The sequence below is a fragment of the Triturus cristatus genome, chromosome 11 (assembly GCF_964204655.1).
Source record: "Triturus cristatus chromosome 11, aTriCri1.1, whole genome shotgun sequence".
Lineage (NCBI taxonomy): Eukaryota > Metazoa > Chordata > Amphibia > Caudata > Salamandridae > Triturus > Triturus cristatus.
Genome location: NC_140594.1, coordinates 167,336,665 through 167,352,838, shown reverse-complemented (window position 1 = coordinate 167,352,838; position 16,174 = coordinate 167,336,665). Strand labels below are relative to the sequence as shown.

Genomic DNA, 16,174 nt, shown 5'->3' with positions numbered 1-16,174 from the left:
CCTATTGATAGATTGGTCAAAGAGATTTCTGTACTCCATTTACTCTTACTTGATCAAGCTTTATCATCCCAAGGCTAGGATGAGCCTGATGGTGCCAGAATGGGCCACATCATTGGTGGTTCACGGACCCATTAGATCCATCTGAGCGACAAGACAGAAGACTGCCGTGCAGACAGGATTTCCCTAACAAGTTCTGGAGCCATGTTCTGCATCCTAGTCTTCCATTGTTGAACTTAGCAGCCTTGCTCTTGAATTCTTACATTATGGTCATCTGAACTTGCAGCAGGATTTCATGAACATTCTACAGGAGGCAAAATGTCGTTGCAGTAGAACATCCCACAACTTCTAGTAAACCATGTTCTGCATTTGGTGCATTAAGAACAGCTACAATCCCTCCCGATGCCAGGAAGGTTAATCTAGCAAGGTCTTGCCTACAATTTTCATCCCTTAAGATACACCTAATGGCATCTATTACCTACAGCAAATCTTCATAAACTTCTTTATTTAGTATGCATGTGATTAAAGATGCCTTAGATGGTATTAAGAAAGTGTCCACACCCACTAGATATTCTACCCCTTAGAAACTTAATGTTGTACTTTTCAAGTTAATGGATGCCCTGAGTCCATTCATAAAGCTTCATTACAGCACATTACCTGGAAAGCTGCCTTCTTTGTAGCAATCATTTCAGATATGGTGAGCAAAATATAGGCCTTATGTTCCCAGGAATCTTACTCAGTGTTTCATAAGAATAGAGTAGTCGTGAAATCTCATCCCAGTTTTCTTCTATAAGTGGTCTCAGAATGTCATGTCAACCAGGCAATTTTTTTAACACTCTTTTTTTTTTTTTCTCAATTCATTCAACTCCAGTAGAAAAAGCTCTTCCTACGCTGAATGTAAAAAGAGTTTTGAAATTCTGCCTAAATCAGAGAAAAGAGATTTGGTAATCAGATCGTCTATTTGTAAATTATGGACCTGTAAAAACCGGTTTACCCACCACTAAATCAATTTCTAAATGGACAGTATTGTGTATGTTACGATCTTACCAAGGTAGTCACGCAGGATCTGCTTTCTGTAAAAATGGAACTGACCTGTCACCTGTGGGGCATGATGGGATACATGGTGTACAATGAGGCCCTTAAAGGCACAGAGCCAGTTTTTGTATAGATCTGTATTGCAGCTCATCAGCTAACATTGCCCTTCATTCGGTTTATTTTTCCTTTACAAAAGATTTGTGAAAGATTTCCTCCAGCCCATTTTATTTAGTGACTATTTTAATGATTGTTTTTTTAAACGAAAATGAAATTATTATTATTATTTTTTAGCCTTTCTATAGGCTGCAAACATAATTATTTTCGTTATTGTGGTGCTCATTTCTACAGAATGATATTGTGCCTGTGTACATATTTATATATATTTTGGTGACAGTGCACTGGGATCACTTGCGAATTGGGACTGTTCAGGGTTTAATTAGGATTCCCCTGGTAGGCAACTAGGATTACAGGTAAGCAAATGTTCCCTACTAGATATACCCTTGATGCCATTGACACCATGTGCAGGATTTCCCCCATGCACATAGCTGGCCTACCTAACTAAGGGACTTTTCCTCTGTCGTCTCGTAGGGGCAAACAGATACTGTAAATGTTATGTTATGTAAATGTTAAGTGCTGTCAGACAGGCCATCCTGGCCCTGTGGGGGTAAAGAAAGACAACCAGACGCTAGAGAATGGCTGTTTCAGCAATGGAATCTCTTGGAAATGGATAAAATGCCATTCTCCCCAGAAAAGACTCATTTTGAAACGAAGTAGCACCCCTCTTAGTCTACTTGTCGTCAAAGTTCAGAGAGCTTGCATGTCTCCAGGAACTAACTCAAAGTAATGCGTACATCTCTAAACCGCAGCAGTACCCGCGGGTATTCACACAGACCCAGACCCAGACAGAGGCAGTTAGCCTATGGAGTCACAGTCTGAGACTTAAACCGTAAAGCCCCAACCTTGGTACATTGAGTCTTTTTATGTTTTTTGGTGACAATGGATGCGAGTCCGTTATGGTAGAGATACTTCATGCTTGGCACCATGTTGGTTGCGGGTTTTGATGCACGTGTATGTTATTTAAATGTCAGACATGTAACATGAGATTCATTGAATAATTTGATATCCCCAAAAAGACTTGTCTTTCACCTTATTACATGTGAATTCGGATGTTGTAGATTGCTTGTAATGAGAGAACTACACTAGTTGTTTGTAACGTATTACTGTTAACATCAAGGTAGCCACCAATGCAGCACTGACTCACAGGGCAATCTCTCAAGCTGAAAGTGAAATGACAAGCTGGCAGTAGCTCTCTGCGAGTGCTGCAGTTTAGTTTCCTGGTGGCAGTAACTGAAAATGTTTTGGACATTAAATAAATGCTCCAAGGAAAAACGCAGACCGAAATGGAGTCCCCCACTGCTCTGAAATGGCTCTATCGTGTAAGTGTCTCAGCCACAAAACAAAGGCACAGTATTCTTTCTTCCACAAAACTGTTTGTTTTTTCATACCCTTGTCTCCTGCATATTAAAGAATAGTCACATAGATGAGTCAGTGGAAGGCTATAATCATTTAAGTCCATGCTCAAGTAGCGGGACAAACAAAAGAAGAGGAAGGTAAACCCTCACAGCTAACAAATGAGAAGCAAGGAAATTGACAATGAAGCCGACTTATGTTAAACAATGGGCGGGCGCTAAGCCTACTATAAGGGAACAATATGTCTCACTAAAAATGGGAGAAAAAAAAGTTTACTCTAAGGGCAACAGATATTTTTATATGTATGTGAATGTGCTCATGGCATTCACAAACGTTGGCTAAGAGTATTGTTTCCAGGCTTATTTCTATAAACTAAGTCGTAACTCTGTACCCATACAAGGACATTACCCTGTGGCTGATTGGGCCCTTGATTTATTTTCGTATTGCCCATAATGGTGCACATAAAGGTATTACAATGGTTCACCTTTGTGAATCTTTAAAAAAATATATTGGCATGCATTAAACATGTTTTACTAAGTGGTGGCTCAGAGAAATGATGTTTAAAAGTTGCAGTTGATCAGCAAACCATTTATTTCCAGGTTGAATTTGCTTTTGTGTATTTTATTTTGAAAGCAGTCAACAGTTTTATCATGATTATGCATGGTTTTGCATATAATCTGGGAGCATTCTAGGAGCAATATAAAGAGCCTCAAATTGTTACATTTTGCAAACGTGTCACACATTTACACTGGGGCTATTGTTAGCGATGCACGCTGATCACACAGCTCACTGCATTTCCTTAGAATATTCACCCTAAAACTACATTTCACATTGCTGAATCCTATATAAAAGTTAGAACACCTTTACACATGGAAACAAACCTTGCTTTAGTAGCAGGCAGTCTTCTTTCACAGATCCATGCTGTGGTGCTGTAAACTGGCATCCGAAGGGTTTATGCTTCAGCGGGTTTGACCTACTTGTCCAATGCACAAAATAGACATGAAAAATTATTGCCCTTGACCCTTGAATAAATGTGTTCTGGGCGTCAGTAATAATAATTTCACAAGCGAAAGCATTGTGTGCTAGTTTTCCACAAGATGCTAGATTAGTAGAACTTGGATGCTTCGTTGTGGCCTACTATTCCAAGGGTGCGCTGTGCTTGGTCACTGCCCCTATCCTGCAGTGCAGTATGGTGGGTTAGTGCCTGTGAAGTGGTGGTGTTTGCTTTATTGTATTGTACACATGGCAGGCAGCCACTGAAGTGGATAGAGTACTGGCTGAATGTTAGCTCGATGGTCCAGTTGTATAATGAGCTAGACCACTGCATTCTAAAGTTATTTTTCAGCATAGGGAGTATATTGAAGTTAAAACCAGTGAAAGAGCTTAGGCCCTTATTTCTTAAGCATGTTAGACACACTGGTCCCTAAACAAGGAGAATAGAAGCAAAGCTAGATGAATATAGACCCAGGGTTAGTACTACATTTCAAGCTGTCCTGCCGGACAGAATTGGTTTTAATTTTCAAAGTATTCACACCAAATAAAGTGGGACACAAGCCTGCATCCTACTAAGTGTATATAGAACATAAACAAAAACAAAGACTCAGGCAGAGCGAATGCTTGTATGGCATTAATTCAAATAAGACAAGCATCAATGAGTGAAGGCACCGTTACACATGAGTAATATCAAGTAAAGTAGCGTTTACAGTGTACATAGTGTAGATTGTAGATTTGACTCTATGTACACCGTAAACGCTACTTTACTTGCTACTATTATCCTTGTTTAGGGACCAGTGTGTCTTAAACTCATTACTACCCAAGGTCCCTGACCATTCGAATTATGTTCCCTAGTTCTTTATAACACTTTGTCAAGCAGCACTGTTTCAGCCTCCGCTCCTCTTTCTCCTCTGTGTTACTGCAGAGTATTTTCAACTCCTCTGTAAAGATCTCCAATGGACTGTAGTTTCACGTTGTATAAATCCACACTTTTATACATTCATTGGGGCACGTCCGAGCAAACACAGTTGCCTTAGTTGCTGCACTGGTGATGTCCAGCATAGACTGACTATACCTTATTGTAGAAATTACGTCTCTGCATACTGTAGGTACAACAAAAAGTGTCGCTCTCACTGCAGAAATGTGAGGTACTAGCGATGGGTGATTTTTCCAGTGTTGAAAGCTTTTTTCTTCTACGTATTACTGCTACGCCTCATTGATCAGGAGGTGATACGCCACAGCACCCAAACCATTTGAAACTTGAGTTACCTGGAATAATTTTTAAACACAGGAGTGCGACCGTTCTACATATATAGTTTTCACGCTGTAGAGACCCCTTGTCTTCAGTAGCAGTGCTCTGGGTCAAACGATCTCTAGATTTCCGAGAACCAGTGGCTAAACCTGCTGAGCCATCCCTGTAAGCATGGCACTGAAGAACCTCACCATCGCCTATTTGGAAGAAAATCGAACTTCAGAATAAATGTTAGTTGCGGTAAATGATGTTTCTTTGTTATCCCCTTCCAGCCTCCACGTGTATAAGTGTAAAGTGTTGAAGGTGCTCACAGGAGAAGCAGAAGTGTAATCCCCAATTTCTTTCAGTAATTTAAAACCTTCAGTAATACAATTTGTGTGCGTGCACTCTGACACCCACATCAATTTGTTGTAAAGTTTCGTCCACAAGGTGTACTCATTGATTGGCCTAGCATGGTCTGGGGCCGCATTATTAACACCAGGTACAGAGACTGTGATAATACCTTCGGGAGTTCGCTGAATGGTTTGGTAGACAGAACTGTACATTGAAGATATTTCACAATTGGACCACATTCTTCGGACCCGTGAGGGTTTTATTTGTTGTTATTGGTGTGTAATCGGAATTCTTACCGTGTCTCTCAGGGGAGGTGACCTCTACTATAACAATAACAAGCGCGTATCATTGTAATCTGATGTGCTGTAGTGCGGGCATGATTATTTGTCCCCAAAAAATTAAGTTTTCATTTCATTTCACCCTTTACTGTAGAACAAATGGAGCATTTTAGTGACTGCGAGTTTCTTGCCTTAGGTGGATTTTCCAGTTACACCCTCCCCCACAAAAAAGAGTGGCGTTGAAACGAGTTTTATCTGTTAACAATGAACTTTACGGCAAAAATAGTTTTCTCTTTTGTACATTTATATAAGGGCGTTCGCTCCTCGAACGCGTAGCCTCATTTATTTGCTGCATGCTCTTGTACTGAAAAAATACAAATTCTTTTCGCCAAACTAGACTGTCTCCGCGAGGGGCTTTTTCCTCCGTGTGGATGATGCGGGGGGCGGGGGGGTGTTCAAAAACGCAGCGGCTCAGCTTAGAGCTTATCAAGACCTCTCCATCAGGGAAGATGTGCGTGGTGTTCTTCGGACACTTGGTGCATCTCATACAGTTACATAGATATCAAGCTAAAAGGAGGAGTTTCTATTTCCAAACCGCGATATATAAACTTGCAGAACTGTAATAAAAAAGTGATAATAACTAACCCTGCTAACCAAAAGAGAAACTGCGGTGGCGGGAACCTCCAGTGAGGTGTGTTGCAATGACGGAGAGGTTTTGTGTGATTTTCTACGGCCCGTTGGGGTTCCCCTTTATGGCTAAAAGGCTTCTGTTTGTTGTATATATCGTGGCAACTAGAGGGAGAGCAGGTTTGTGTCGCTGCGTTTCGAACCTGTTGACAGATTGCCCCCCGTCCCCTCCTGCCACTGACCGTGTTTTCGTTTCTCCTCAGGCGGGGGCCACCTCCATGTGGGCGTCATGTTGTGGTCTGCTGAATGAAGTCATGGGGACCGGAGCCGTCCGAGGCCAGCAGGCCGGCTTTGGAGGTGGCGCAGGGCCCTTCAGGTTTGCACCAAACGCCGACTTTTCAGCATTCCCGCCTTCCGCCGGAGGGGCCAACAGTGTCTGCAAAGCCTGCGGACTCGCGTTTTCTGTCTTTAGGAAAAAGGTGAGTAAATCCAGGAAGCGAGTAAACTAGAACGAGTGAGACGTGGAATAAATGCCAAACCTGGATCTGTTTGCTTTGGCTCTGCGTTGATTTCCTCAGCGTGTGGAAAGAAATGTCATCCGGAGAAATGTCTTCAACCTTCCAGCATCAACACGCATGCCTTGCTCACACAAAATCATCACAACAACCGGAACTATTGTGCTGTTACAGGTACAAATCAGTTAAACTTAGCTTACCAGCTGCCTTTGTGTTACGTACCAGGAAGCAACAGAAATCCACTTGGTTCATTACTAGCGAGGCAAGGAAATGTAGATTTCAATGGGCTTTAATTAACAATTACTGTCGCAGACATTACTACCTTCCTCCAGTGCCCTCTTGTTGCTGGGAGTGGGTACAGCACTCACTTTTGGGGACCAGAACCGTCTTTGCCCTGGCCTGGACAAATGACGCATAGGTCATGTTATCCAGTTTAGTTATTTGCTGTGTCTATCTTTTTAAATGTATATCTCCTTCTCTCTCAGAAGGATGAAACCTTTGCACAGTATGTGAAAAAATCACCAACTATAAACCTATTTACCAAATAAATCAAATTCTTTAATCTTAATAGAACATTGGAGTTAATTTCAACAATATTAATTCTCTGTTCATTTTATACTGTATGGAAACATCCTTCCCTCATCCTAAAACATCTACTCCGACTCACTCACTCATTCATTCAATATATATTACAGGCTTACTTTCTCTCCTGTTTTCAACATCTAACCACGATGCTGCGTTTCGATGAGGCTCACATACTTCCGTCTTCTTCGGGACACATACACACTCGGTATTATTCAAAAGGTAAACTGTATTCTAGTGCAGAATGGATCGTTCCTCCATAGGGAGCTGAAACATTTGAATAGTTTTCCATTTGCTTCTGGGAGAATCCACTTTTTTGCTTGCCTCTTCCTATGGAGGGGCACCTGTAATTAGTATTATTCTTGGTACTATAACTTCACTTCAGTGTGTACTCCTTCATTTGCCCCCAAATGTACATATCTTGATTTATTTGTTTAGGCTTTTCAAAGGGTTTTTCACTTCTATTCTTCAACCGAAGGGATTACCTCATGTGTTCTTCTCCTGTCCCATAAATAGGTAGGACTCCCACCCAATTAAAACTGTATTGTCGCTACCTCATTTGGAGGTAGAGGAACTGCTGTTCCCTCTATTGCAGAGCCCTCACTTTCTCCATTATTGGGAATTTTTGACCCACAGGGCTGCTGTGCCACTGTGGCCGAAGGTTTGTCCTATCTAAAGTGAATTTTTCTGCCCCAGGATGGCGGAGGTAAATTCCCTCCATGTCAGAATATTTCTTTTTATTGTATATCACAAGCAATCCCTCACTTCGGGGATATGTTTCTGAGAAACAAAAAATTATGGCATGTGGGCTGGGACAACGTGGTGGCTCGGTCAGCTTTGCCAAAATTACATCTGCTGCACTTGGGGGATGCCCATTGATCAAAGAAAGGGACCTCTCAGTAGGGTGGCTAGAGGCAGAGACATTCATAGCACCAGTGGCATGCCGGACTGCACATTCAAGATGAACCTCTAGTCTCACAGAGGCAAGTGGCTTTTCTGTTGTGATTGTCCACAGTGTACTGTCCCTTCTGCGAAATCCAAATTCTTCATGCAAGACTTCCTAATACATTACTGGCTGACTCGAAACTTAAGACTGTGCAGCAGCCCTACCTCTTGTCAAAGTAGTCGCCCCAATGTGATAGCAAGGACTGTCTTTTTCTGTCCTTGGACCAGATTGTGTGGATCGAAACGTATAAATCAGCCAATTCTTATTGTGCGGTCTACACCAGTGTCCAGTCGTAGTTACTGTCCTACTCTATGCAGTCCAGTGTCGGGAGTTAAAGAAGGAGTAAGATATTTGTTAATCAGACCATACTTCTTGCTCTCTTGTAAAAGCATTCCGATGCTTTTGTGGGCCAAGTCCGCCCTACAGAAAATCACAAAAATAAGAAAGGCTCTGGACTGCTTGAAGAATATTCTGCATGTCATTATTCTGCGTGTTACATTATTATAACTAAACTGAATTGCAGTTTCCACTTCGAACACTTGCATTATTTGAGTGGAATTGCTGATGGTTTAGCTGACAAGATGATAATCTACATATTTTAGAATGGAGACACAAGAGACATTAAATCAAAACATGTACCGAGCAATGTGGCTTGGCTTATTGTTGCTCTTGCCTTGATAATACACTTTGCGGTCCACCACTTTTCCATGCAACACGCATACTTCTCAATGTAGGTTGGATAGTAAATAGGATACATACATCTCAAATAATATGCTTGTCCCTTTCGCACAAACTAAATTCTGGAGATTTACCTGAACTGTCAGTATTTTATTTCTTTTCTAAACCTCAGTACACTGCACAAGGATAAAGGGTTTGAATAATGACAGTATGGTATTATAATGATGCACACATGCTGCTCATGATTGTGTCTCGAATAACATTTGAAAGAAGTATCCAAATAATTTTTTTTTCAAATCCTAAACAATAAGCAAGGAAGATACTGTATTCGAATAAGCAACCTCATACTATACACCTTTCTTGTATGCCTCTATGGACACATTCTTGATAATCGTTCCTAAATTCCACAGACTTGCTGAGGTGTTTCTACCTCAAAGCAGCTTAAATTACAGACGGCTGGTGTTTCGACAAGGCCATATTATGCATTTGCTAGTCTGTAAATGGGAATGATGCCCAATTGGTGGCAAAATTCCATTTGTGTGGGTACAAAAAGGGCTCGCAACAGCTGCCTTGTAGTATTTATTTCTTAATGATACGAATACCTTGCTTACTTAGTTGAGGATCCAGGGTATGCAAGGTAGTAAGTATCCCACACCATCTTTGAGGTAAAGTCCGAGATATCACAATGATGAATGCCAAATACCTGGCTTCTACAAAAGCAAAAAAAAACGTGGGGTTAACTTTGTTATATCCTAGGTTTCCAGCATTGTTTTTGAAGTCTGCTCCACACTGTATGGTGTGTATGTTGACACTTATCACATATTTCCAGAGCTGATCATGACGAAGGCACTGCTGAAATGTTCCCTTAAGGGCATCCCTGCCCAACGTTGGACAGCTGGTCATGCGGAAGGTGCAGAGAATGCTCCAAGTCACTGCCGACGATTGTAGTTCCAGTTGTTTTGGTCCCATAAGAAGTCGAAGCACTCTTCAACTTCACTGTACTGGTCCAAGTCCTCGGACGAGGCAAGGGAATGACAACACCGCTCAAGACATCGCTCCTCTGCTGAACCTGTACCTGGGTCTGCTCTGCGCCTCCAAGAGTTTCCCAGGGTGACCCCTGCCCAACCGAGTTTTATGTGACCATGCACTTCATTTTTGGGTGACCTGACCCATCTGGAGCGCCTTTGGGTCCCATTGGTTCGGGAAGGGCCTCTACTGGATTCCCTCTGCAGGTCCAAACTCTGCGCCAGTCGGGCCCTATGGAACCCGTGCTGGATCCGGAGCGACTACACCTATGAGGCCGTGACCTTCCACAGAGCCTGCTCCAATGCCTTCGCTCGTGATGCCGCCAAAAGCCCCAACCCAAATTGTAATTCCGAATCCGAAATAGAGCTGGATCTGCATCATCTGACTCCTGAGCCAGTGCCTTTTTCTGGAGAGAGGGACGATTGGGAGGGTTCTGAGGACTATTATGCATTCCACCACCCCCTTGGCGAACCAGATAACTGGTATGAACTGGGGGATGCCAGTGAGTTGAACAACTCACCAGATGCTGGCTTGGTCTCTCTTCGTACCGCGGTTACGGAGGAGGGACCTTCTTTTGCAATGGTGGTGCAGTGGGCGGCAAAGGTCCTGGACCTTAGGCTGGCCTCGGCGGCACGCAAGGTAAACATCTTGACAAAGGTGCTTCTGCCCTGAGTCACCCCCATGGAACCTCTCCTGTGATTCAGTGAATCCTTCATAGATGTCCTTCCTGGGGCTGGCCCAAGCCCTGCAGTGGGGCTCCTATGCTCAGGACGATTGCCCACCACCATCACCACATTCCTGGGGACCCCAGGTTCCTCACCCAGCATCCCACTCCTGAGATACTAGACCTGTGCATTCTCAACTTCTTCCTGAAGAAGAAGTTCAAGATGCTCACGATGGCTCAGGTCCTGTCTGCCCCTGAACCTGGTACTGGATGGTAGCGCTGGACTTGCAGCCACCTATTTCTACATTCCCCGTCTTGCCTACTCACCAGTGTTTCCTACAGTTCGCAGTTGGCCCGAGCACTTTCAGTTCACTGTGCTCCCCTTTGGCCTTACCAGCACCCCTCAGCTGTTCATCAAGGTGAAGGTGGTGGTTGCAGCACATCTGCGGAGGTCAGGGGTTTCAGTCTTTCCCTACCTCAACGATTGACTGTTGAAGGCATGCTCGCCCCATGCAGCTGTCTACCACCTCCAGACTACTGCAGACCGCCTGAACTTGCTGAGGTTTACTATCAACATTTAATTTATGTATATCAACCAATGCTCCACCTCATAGCAATCTACTTCTGGGCATACACAAAAATGTGACAGGATGTCCTCACACACCACCAGGTGCTATGCTTCATCATAGGACTCCCCACGCTCTTCAAAAACCCGGATTGATGAAGAGTTGGCCTACACCTGGAGTCAGGGAGGCACTTCTATCTAAGAAAGGACCCATCAAATATGAACATTAAAACCAATGTTATATGCCAAACTGATCTTTAGATTTCCCTGGAATACCACTTGGTATTAAAAAAAAATCATGGGGATAAGGGGAATTAGTACCACATCACCATATAAATTGATGGTGTATGTGGTGATGGGGTATGGTTTCTCTGGGCATATGGAACGTTGTGACCTATTCCTGGGGGTAAAGTATCTGGCAGGCTCTCTGAACACCATAGCAGACTAACTCAGCTGTCAATGCCTAGCGTACTACAAATGTTTTCTCCATCTGTTGGTGGTGCAAGGCTGGGAAAACCTTGGTTAAATTTGTTTGCCACTGCTGAGAGTACGCAGTGTCAGTAGTTCTGTTTGCGGGTGTTTCAAAGGCGGCTCTTGCTCCAAGACTCTTTGTTTCAAGTGGAGCTCAGGTTTCCTGTATGCGTTTCTGTCGATACCACTCCTGCCCAGTGTTCTCAAAAAGATCAGGAACAACCAGATCCTAGTCATTCTTGTGGCTTCTGATTGGGCATGGAAAGTTTGGTATCCCTAACGCCTGAGCAGGAGTATCTGTCCTACGACTAGGCTACCCCTTCGGAAGGATCTTCTTTTGAAGCAGCAGGGTAGGGTCTTGCATCTGAACCAGAGCACCCTCTGCCTTCCTGGATGGAGATTGAGCAGCGACTGTTGTCAGCCTTCGACCTTCCTCCCAAAGTCTGTGACTTTGTTTTGGCAGCCAGGTTTCCCTCCACCAAGACATACGCCTGCTGCTGGGACAAATTTGTGACGTGGTGTGCATCCAAGAACATTGACCCTCTTTCTGCACTTTTATGCCAAGTTTTATGGTTTGTTCTTTCTCTGTCCCAGCAAGGCTCTGCTCTAGGCACTGTTTAAGGTTACTTCTTGGCCTTATCAGATTTCTTGCAGTTGCCGGACCAACCTTTTTGGGTCGAGCCTAGGCAGCGCATGTGCTGACTCTGAGACATGCTGTTTCCACCCTGTGGGGCTTAGAGCTTGCTATTGGTTAATCCTTCCTCTTTGTCCCTCCTTTTTGTGTTTTGTTTACTCCCAACTACTGGTAACGTTCCACTTTAGTGCTTATCTGTTAATGTCAAGCCAACAGCCGCGTCTGGTGGGTTAGTGGACTAATGCGTCCATTGTAGGGGCCTGTGTTTGACCTCATGTCTACAGGTTCAAATCCCGGAAGGCCCACTCAGCCTTTCCTCCTTCTGAGGTCAACAAAATTAGTACCATTAAATTGGGTAACAATAAACATCTGTTATTCAGCGCCAAGATACCCTAGGGTGAACGTGCGCTATACAAATACACATGCTATGTAATGTCTGGGACTATATTTTTTATTCCTTTCCTGCTCGTCTTTGTCGTGGCAGTTTAAAGGCATCCAGTCGATACCGCGCCTGCAGCTCTTACTCCGGGCTTCCTCTGTAAACAGGGCTGTAATTATTGTTCTTATCTCCTCACATAGAATATTTCTAAAATGTTGGCGTATATTGTGATGAGTGGGCTTGTCATGGTGTTACTTCTTATTAAAGAACTAGCATTGACTGCTTTGGTATATGCGTTACAGCGTTCTAAAAGAAAACAAGGAAATATCACTGGGGCTCTCCCCTGCACAGCAGGAGAGCCGGTGCTATAAAATGTACCTCTTTACTGGAAACTCGCCCCATAATGCTTTGTGGAGTCTTGCCTTTAAAATGCTTTTTTGCCCACATCTCAGTCTTTGGTGGTCCGAGGGCGACAGGACCACCACCAAATTGTTCAGCACGGTGTGGCCTTACCTTTTCTGTCCACTCCCAGGTCCTCACCCTAAGTTTGGTGGGTGGGGGGGCTCAAAATCGTGACCTTGCCTGCCTCCTAATGCATTTTCAAGCTCCCCCATGGGCAGAGATTTTGCTCTGCAGTCGGGAGTGGTTTGCTCTCTAGGGGCCTTGTGCATGGTAACATTGTAGAAAGCCTGGGAGGCCGAAAATGTACAATGCAAATTGTTCGTGTGTTTCTGCCCTCTAGGGGCTGATTGTACAATTCCAATTCAATGCTCTTTCACAATGCTGTTTTACTGTGATGTTTTGCCTCCCTTGATCTCTCTTAATTGTGTTTGATCCTATCTTTAGTTATCCACTCCCCAACATAAAAGCTGCTGTACAGTCATTTCGGTAGAACACAATACTTACATGGTGAGGTAAATTTTTTTTATTTGTGCTCCAAGACAGAAGATAACCTTCAGACCTGGTTTTGTTTTGTATTAAACATACATGCCTTCACCCACTTTGTTTTCATTGTGCTACCTTTTCTAGATGAGAGAAAATGTTGTTTCACTCATTTCACATTAAGCTTAGCATATTATTTTCAGAGCTCCAGCTTGAAAGGTTTATTTTTAGGGATGCACACAAAGCTTGCCTTTCTACTGTGAATCATTCTCAGTGTTGGGTGTCATGTCCTATGCTCAAAAGCCAGCGACACCCTAAATTGTTCCTTTCAGAGGAAGAAGAGTGAACTTAAGTTGTCATGAGATACATGTTTAGCATACATATGCTTAATGTTTTTTCTTCTGCCCATGCTACACAGTATCTTGCGAGTGCTGAAGAGCATCGCCAAATGCACTGTCAAACCAGCAGGTCCCAAAGGCGAGACCTATTGGCTGTGCCAATGCCGGTTTATTTTGTTTGTTTTTATTTTATTTATGGTATTTTGTGAATGTACAAGTACAGAAAAAACACCATAACACAGTTCAACAGTACGCTCACCAATGTCCCCCACATGTGTAAGAGATACACCTACGTTAGTATTCCAAAGGGACAGCATGTATCTTGATGTATTAAATAGCACTCCACCAGTTTTGCAAAGTCATCTTCGACTATGGCCCATCTGGGGCTGCAAGAAGATACGTTGTTAAAGGACTCCAAATGTCTTGAGACCCTTGGTAGCTCTTCTGCATAGAGTTCCAATTGAGATCTACAGTGTGTCATATCCAGCTACAAAAATATTTTTGGTTGGACTTTCACGAGCACCCCAAGGGAGCACTATTAGCCAGCAAGAGGGCCACCGATACACATTTTTGATTGGCAGGTTATCAAATCTTTTCCCATCCCAAAAAGTACACTTTTGCATCACAATCGACTCGTTCTAACACCATATCAGTTATTGTGTCAGTGTTTTGGGCCTGGTATCGTCTAACTGAGTCGCACTGCCATGCTAGACCTGGTTACCTAGAGCACGCCAGGCTGTTGCCATGGAGTGTACTTTATTAATTTCAAAGCACTCTCCCTCTTGTAAGGCAGTAGGGCCCTAAGTGGAGTGGAAATGTGTAATTATGTTCCACATCAACATGGGGCACATATACAGGTGGTGCATACCAATAATGTGCAAAGAGTGCTGCATGCGTAAATAGTAAAGATGAAAATCAAGCACATTCAATCCACTGTGTGCCTATGGCATTGTGAGGATGTCCCAACTGATTCTGGGCTATTTCCTGGCCCATACAAGTTTCAACAAGTGTGTCTTGGAAAAACACTATAACGGCAAAACTATGGGTATGTTGATAAATAGATATAAAAATGTGGTTAAGACCACCATTTTTAGAATAGCAATCCTGTCTGCCAGTAATAGTGGTAGCCCCACCCACCTACCGATCTGCTCTTCTAGAGTTGTAATGGCCCTGCCATAGTTGTAACGGACTGCCAATTCAAGCTGCCTATGAATCCATATGCCCAAATATTTGACCAGGTCTGTTCTCCACACTAGCGGGAACTCAAGAGGGCACTCTGGGGTACCGGGTGTTAGAGGAAATATAACTGATTTCGACCAGTTTATACTCTGGCCTGAAAAGCGATCAAATCACATATACTCCAGAATCACCGTGGTCAGGTGTGTGACAGGATCCCTAATATAAAATACCATGACATCTGTATTTAGTAATATACTAAGGGGTCCTAGTTTAAAGTTTAATGTTGATGCATTATGTATCTGACGAATGGCACAGGCTAGAGGTTCCACCACGAGTGCAAATAAGAGAGGTGACGGAGGGCACCCCTGCTTCGTGCCTCTGCCAATGGGGAATGCATCTGACGTGTGTCCATTAATGCACGTACAGGCTATTGGGTTCGTATATAGGACTTGCATCCAGTGCAGAAAGTCCTCCGGGATCCCCATCCTTTACATGACCATAAACATATAACCCCATTGGATGCAGTCGAACGCCTTCACAGCATCTAATAGAACCGCCATTGCTGGTAGGGACCACCTGATGTAATAAGGCAGATGAGGTGCACAGGTTATGTGTGGTCGATCTGGAGGGAATGAACCCTGACTAGTCGGGTAAAACCAAGTTGGGAAGCAGAGGCTGCAGCCAGGTCGCTAATATCTTAGCTAACTTTTTTGTGTCTATATTACTGAGGGCAAGCAGTCTTTGTCTGGTTTTAACATGGTTACTATCAACACCTCGCACCGTGAGGGGCATGTATATGTGGGGACAGAAGTTCTGCGTAGTCTTTGAAGAACTCTCCAGTTAGGCCATCTATACCTTCTAGGTACCTTCCCGTAAGGGAGCTTGCATATTATGTCCTTGACTTCTTAAACCGTTATGGGATGCAGTAGATATTCTCTCTGCCCACTGGATAGTGCGATGTCGTCAAAATATGACCTAACTTTCTCTACTGTAGCTGATATGCAATTGCTGCATAGGCCAGCGTAAAATTGCTTAAATGCCGCAGCTATAGAGGGCATGTCCCAGTGTTCACCAGCCTCTGGAGAAGCGATCTTCACTATATGGTTGCTATCTCTTGGTGTGCATAGTCCTCAGCCAGGGTGTGGCCAGGGCGCCCCACTCCCACCAACACCATAAGTCTGGGCTACATGTCGTTTAGATAAGAACTGTACTTCTTGTGCTGCTAGATCGTGAAATTGGGTGAGGCATTCTCTAATGTGGGCCAGCGTGGCATGTTTAGGCAGTGATCTCATACTCCCCTTCAAGTTCCCATATAGTAGCTTCGTTTGTT

The 16,174-nt window shown here is 43.6% G+C and overlaps 1 protein-coding gene across 8 annotated transcripts in view; it reads left to right on the top strand.

The window, feature by feature from the left end:
• The window catches only part of RNF34 (ring finger protein 34), a 258,236-nt gene that overhangs the window by 129,065 nt on the left and 112,997 nt on the right, over positions 1-16,174 (top strand). For 6 of the 8 annotated variants that reach the window (XM_085635192.1, XM_085635191.1, XM_085635193.1 and 3 more), the window contains exon 2: positions 6,249-6,464. The exons of the other annotated variants lie outside the window; for them this stretch is intronic. In XM_085635192.1, coding sequence (XP_085491318.1) covers positions 6,249-6,464 — 216 coding nt within the window. The remainder of the gene's footprint in view (positions 1-6,248; positions 6,465-16,174) is intronic. 8 annotated transcript variants of the gene reach the window in all.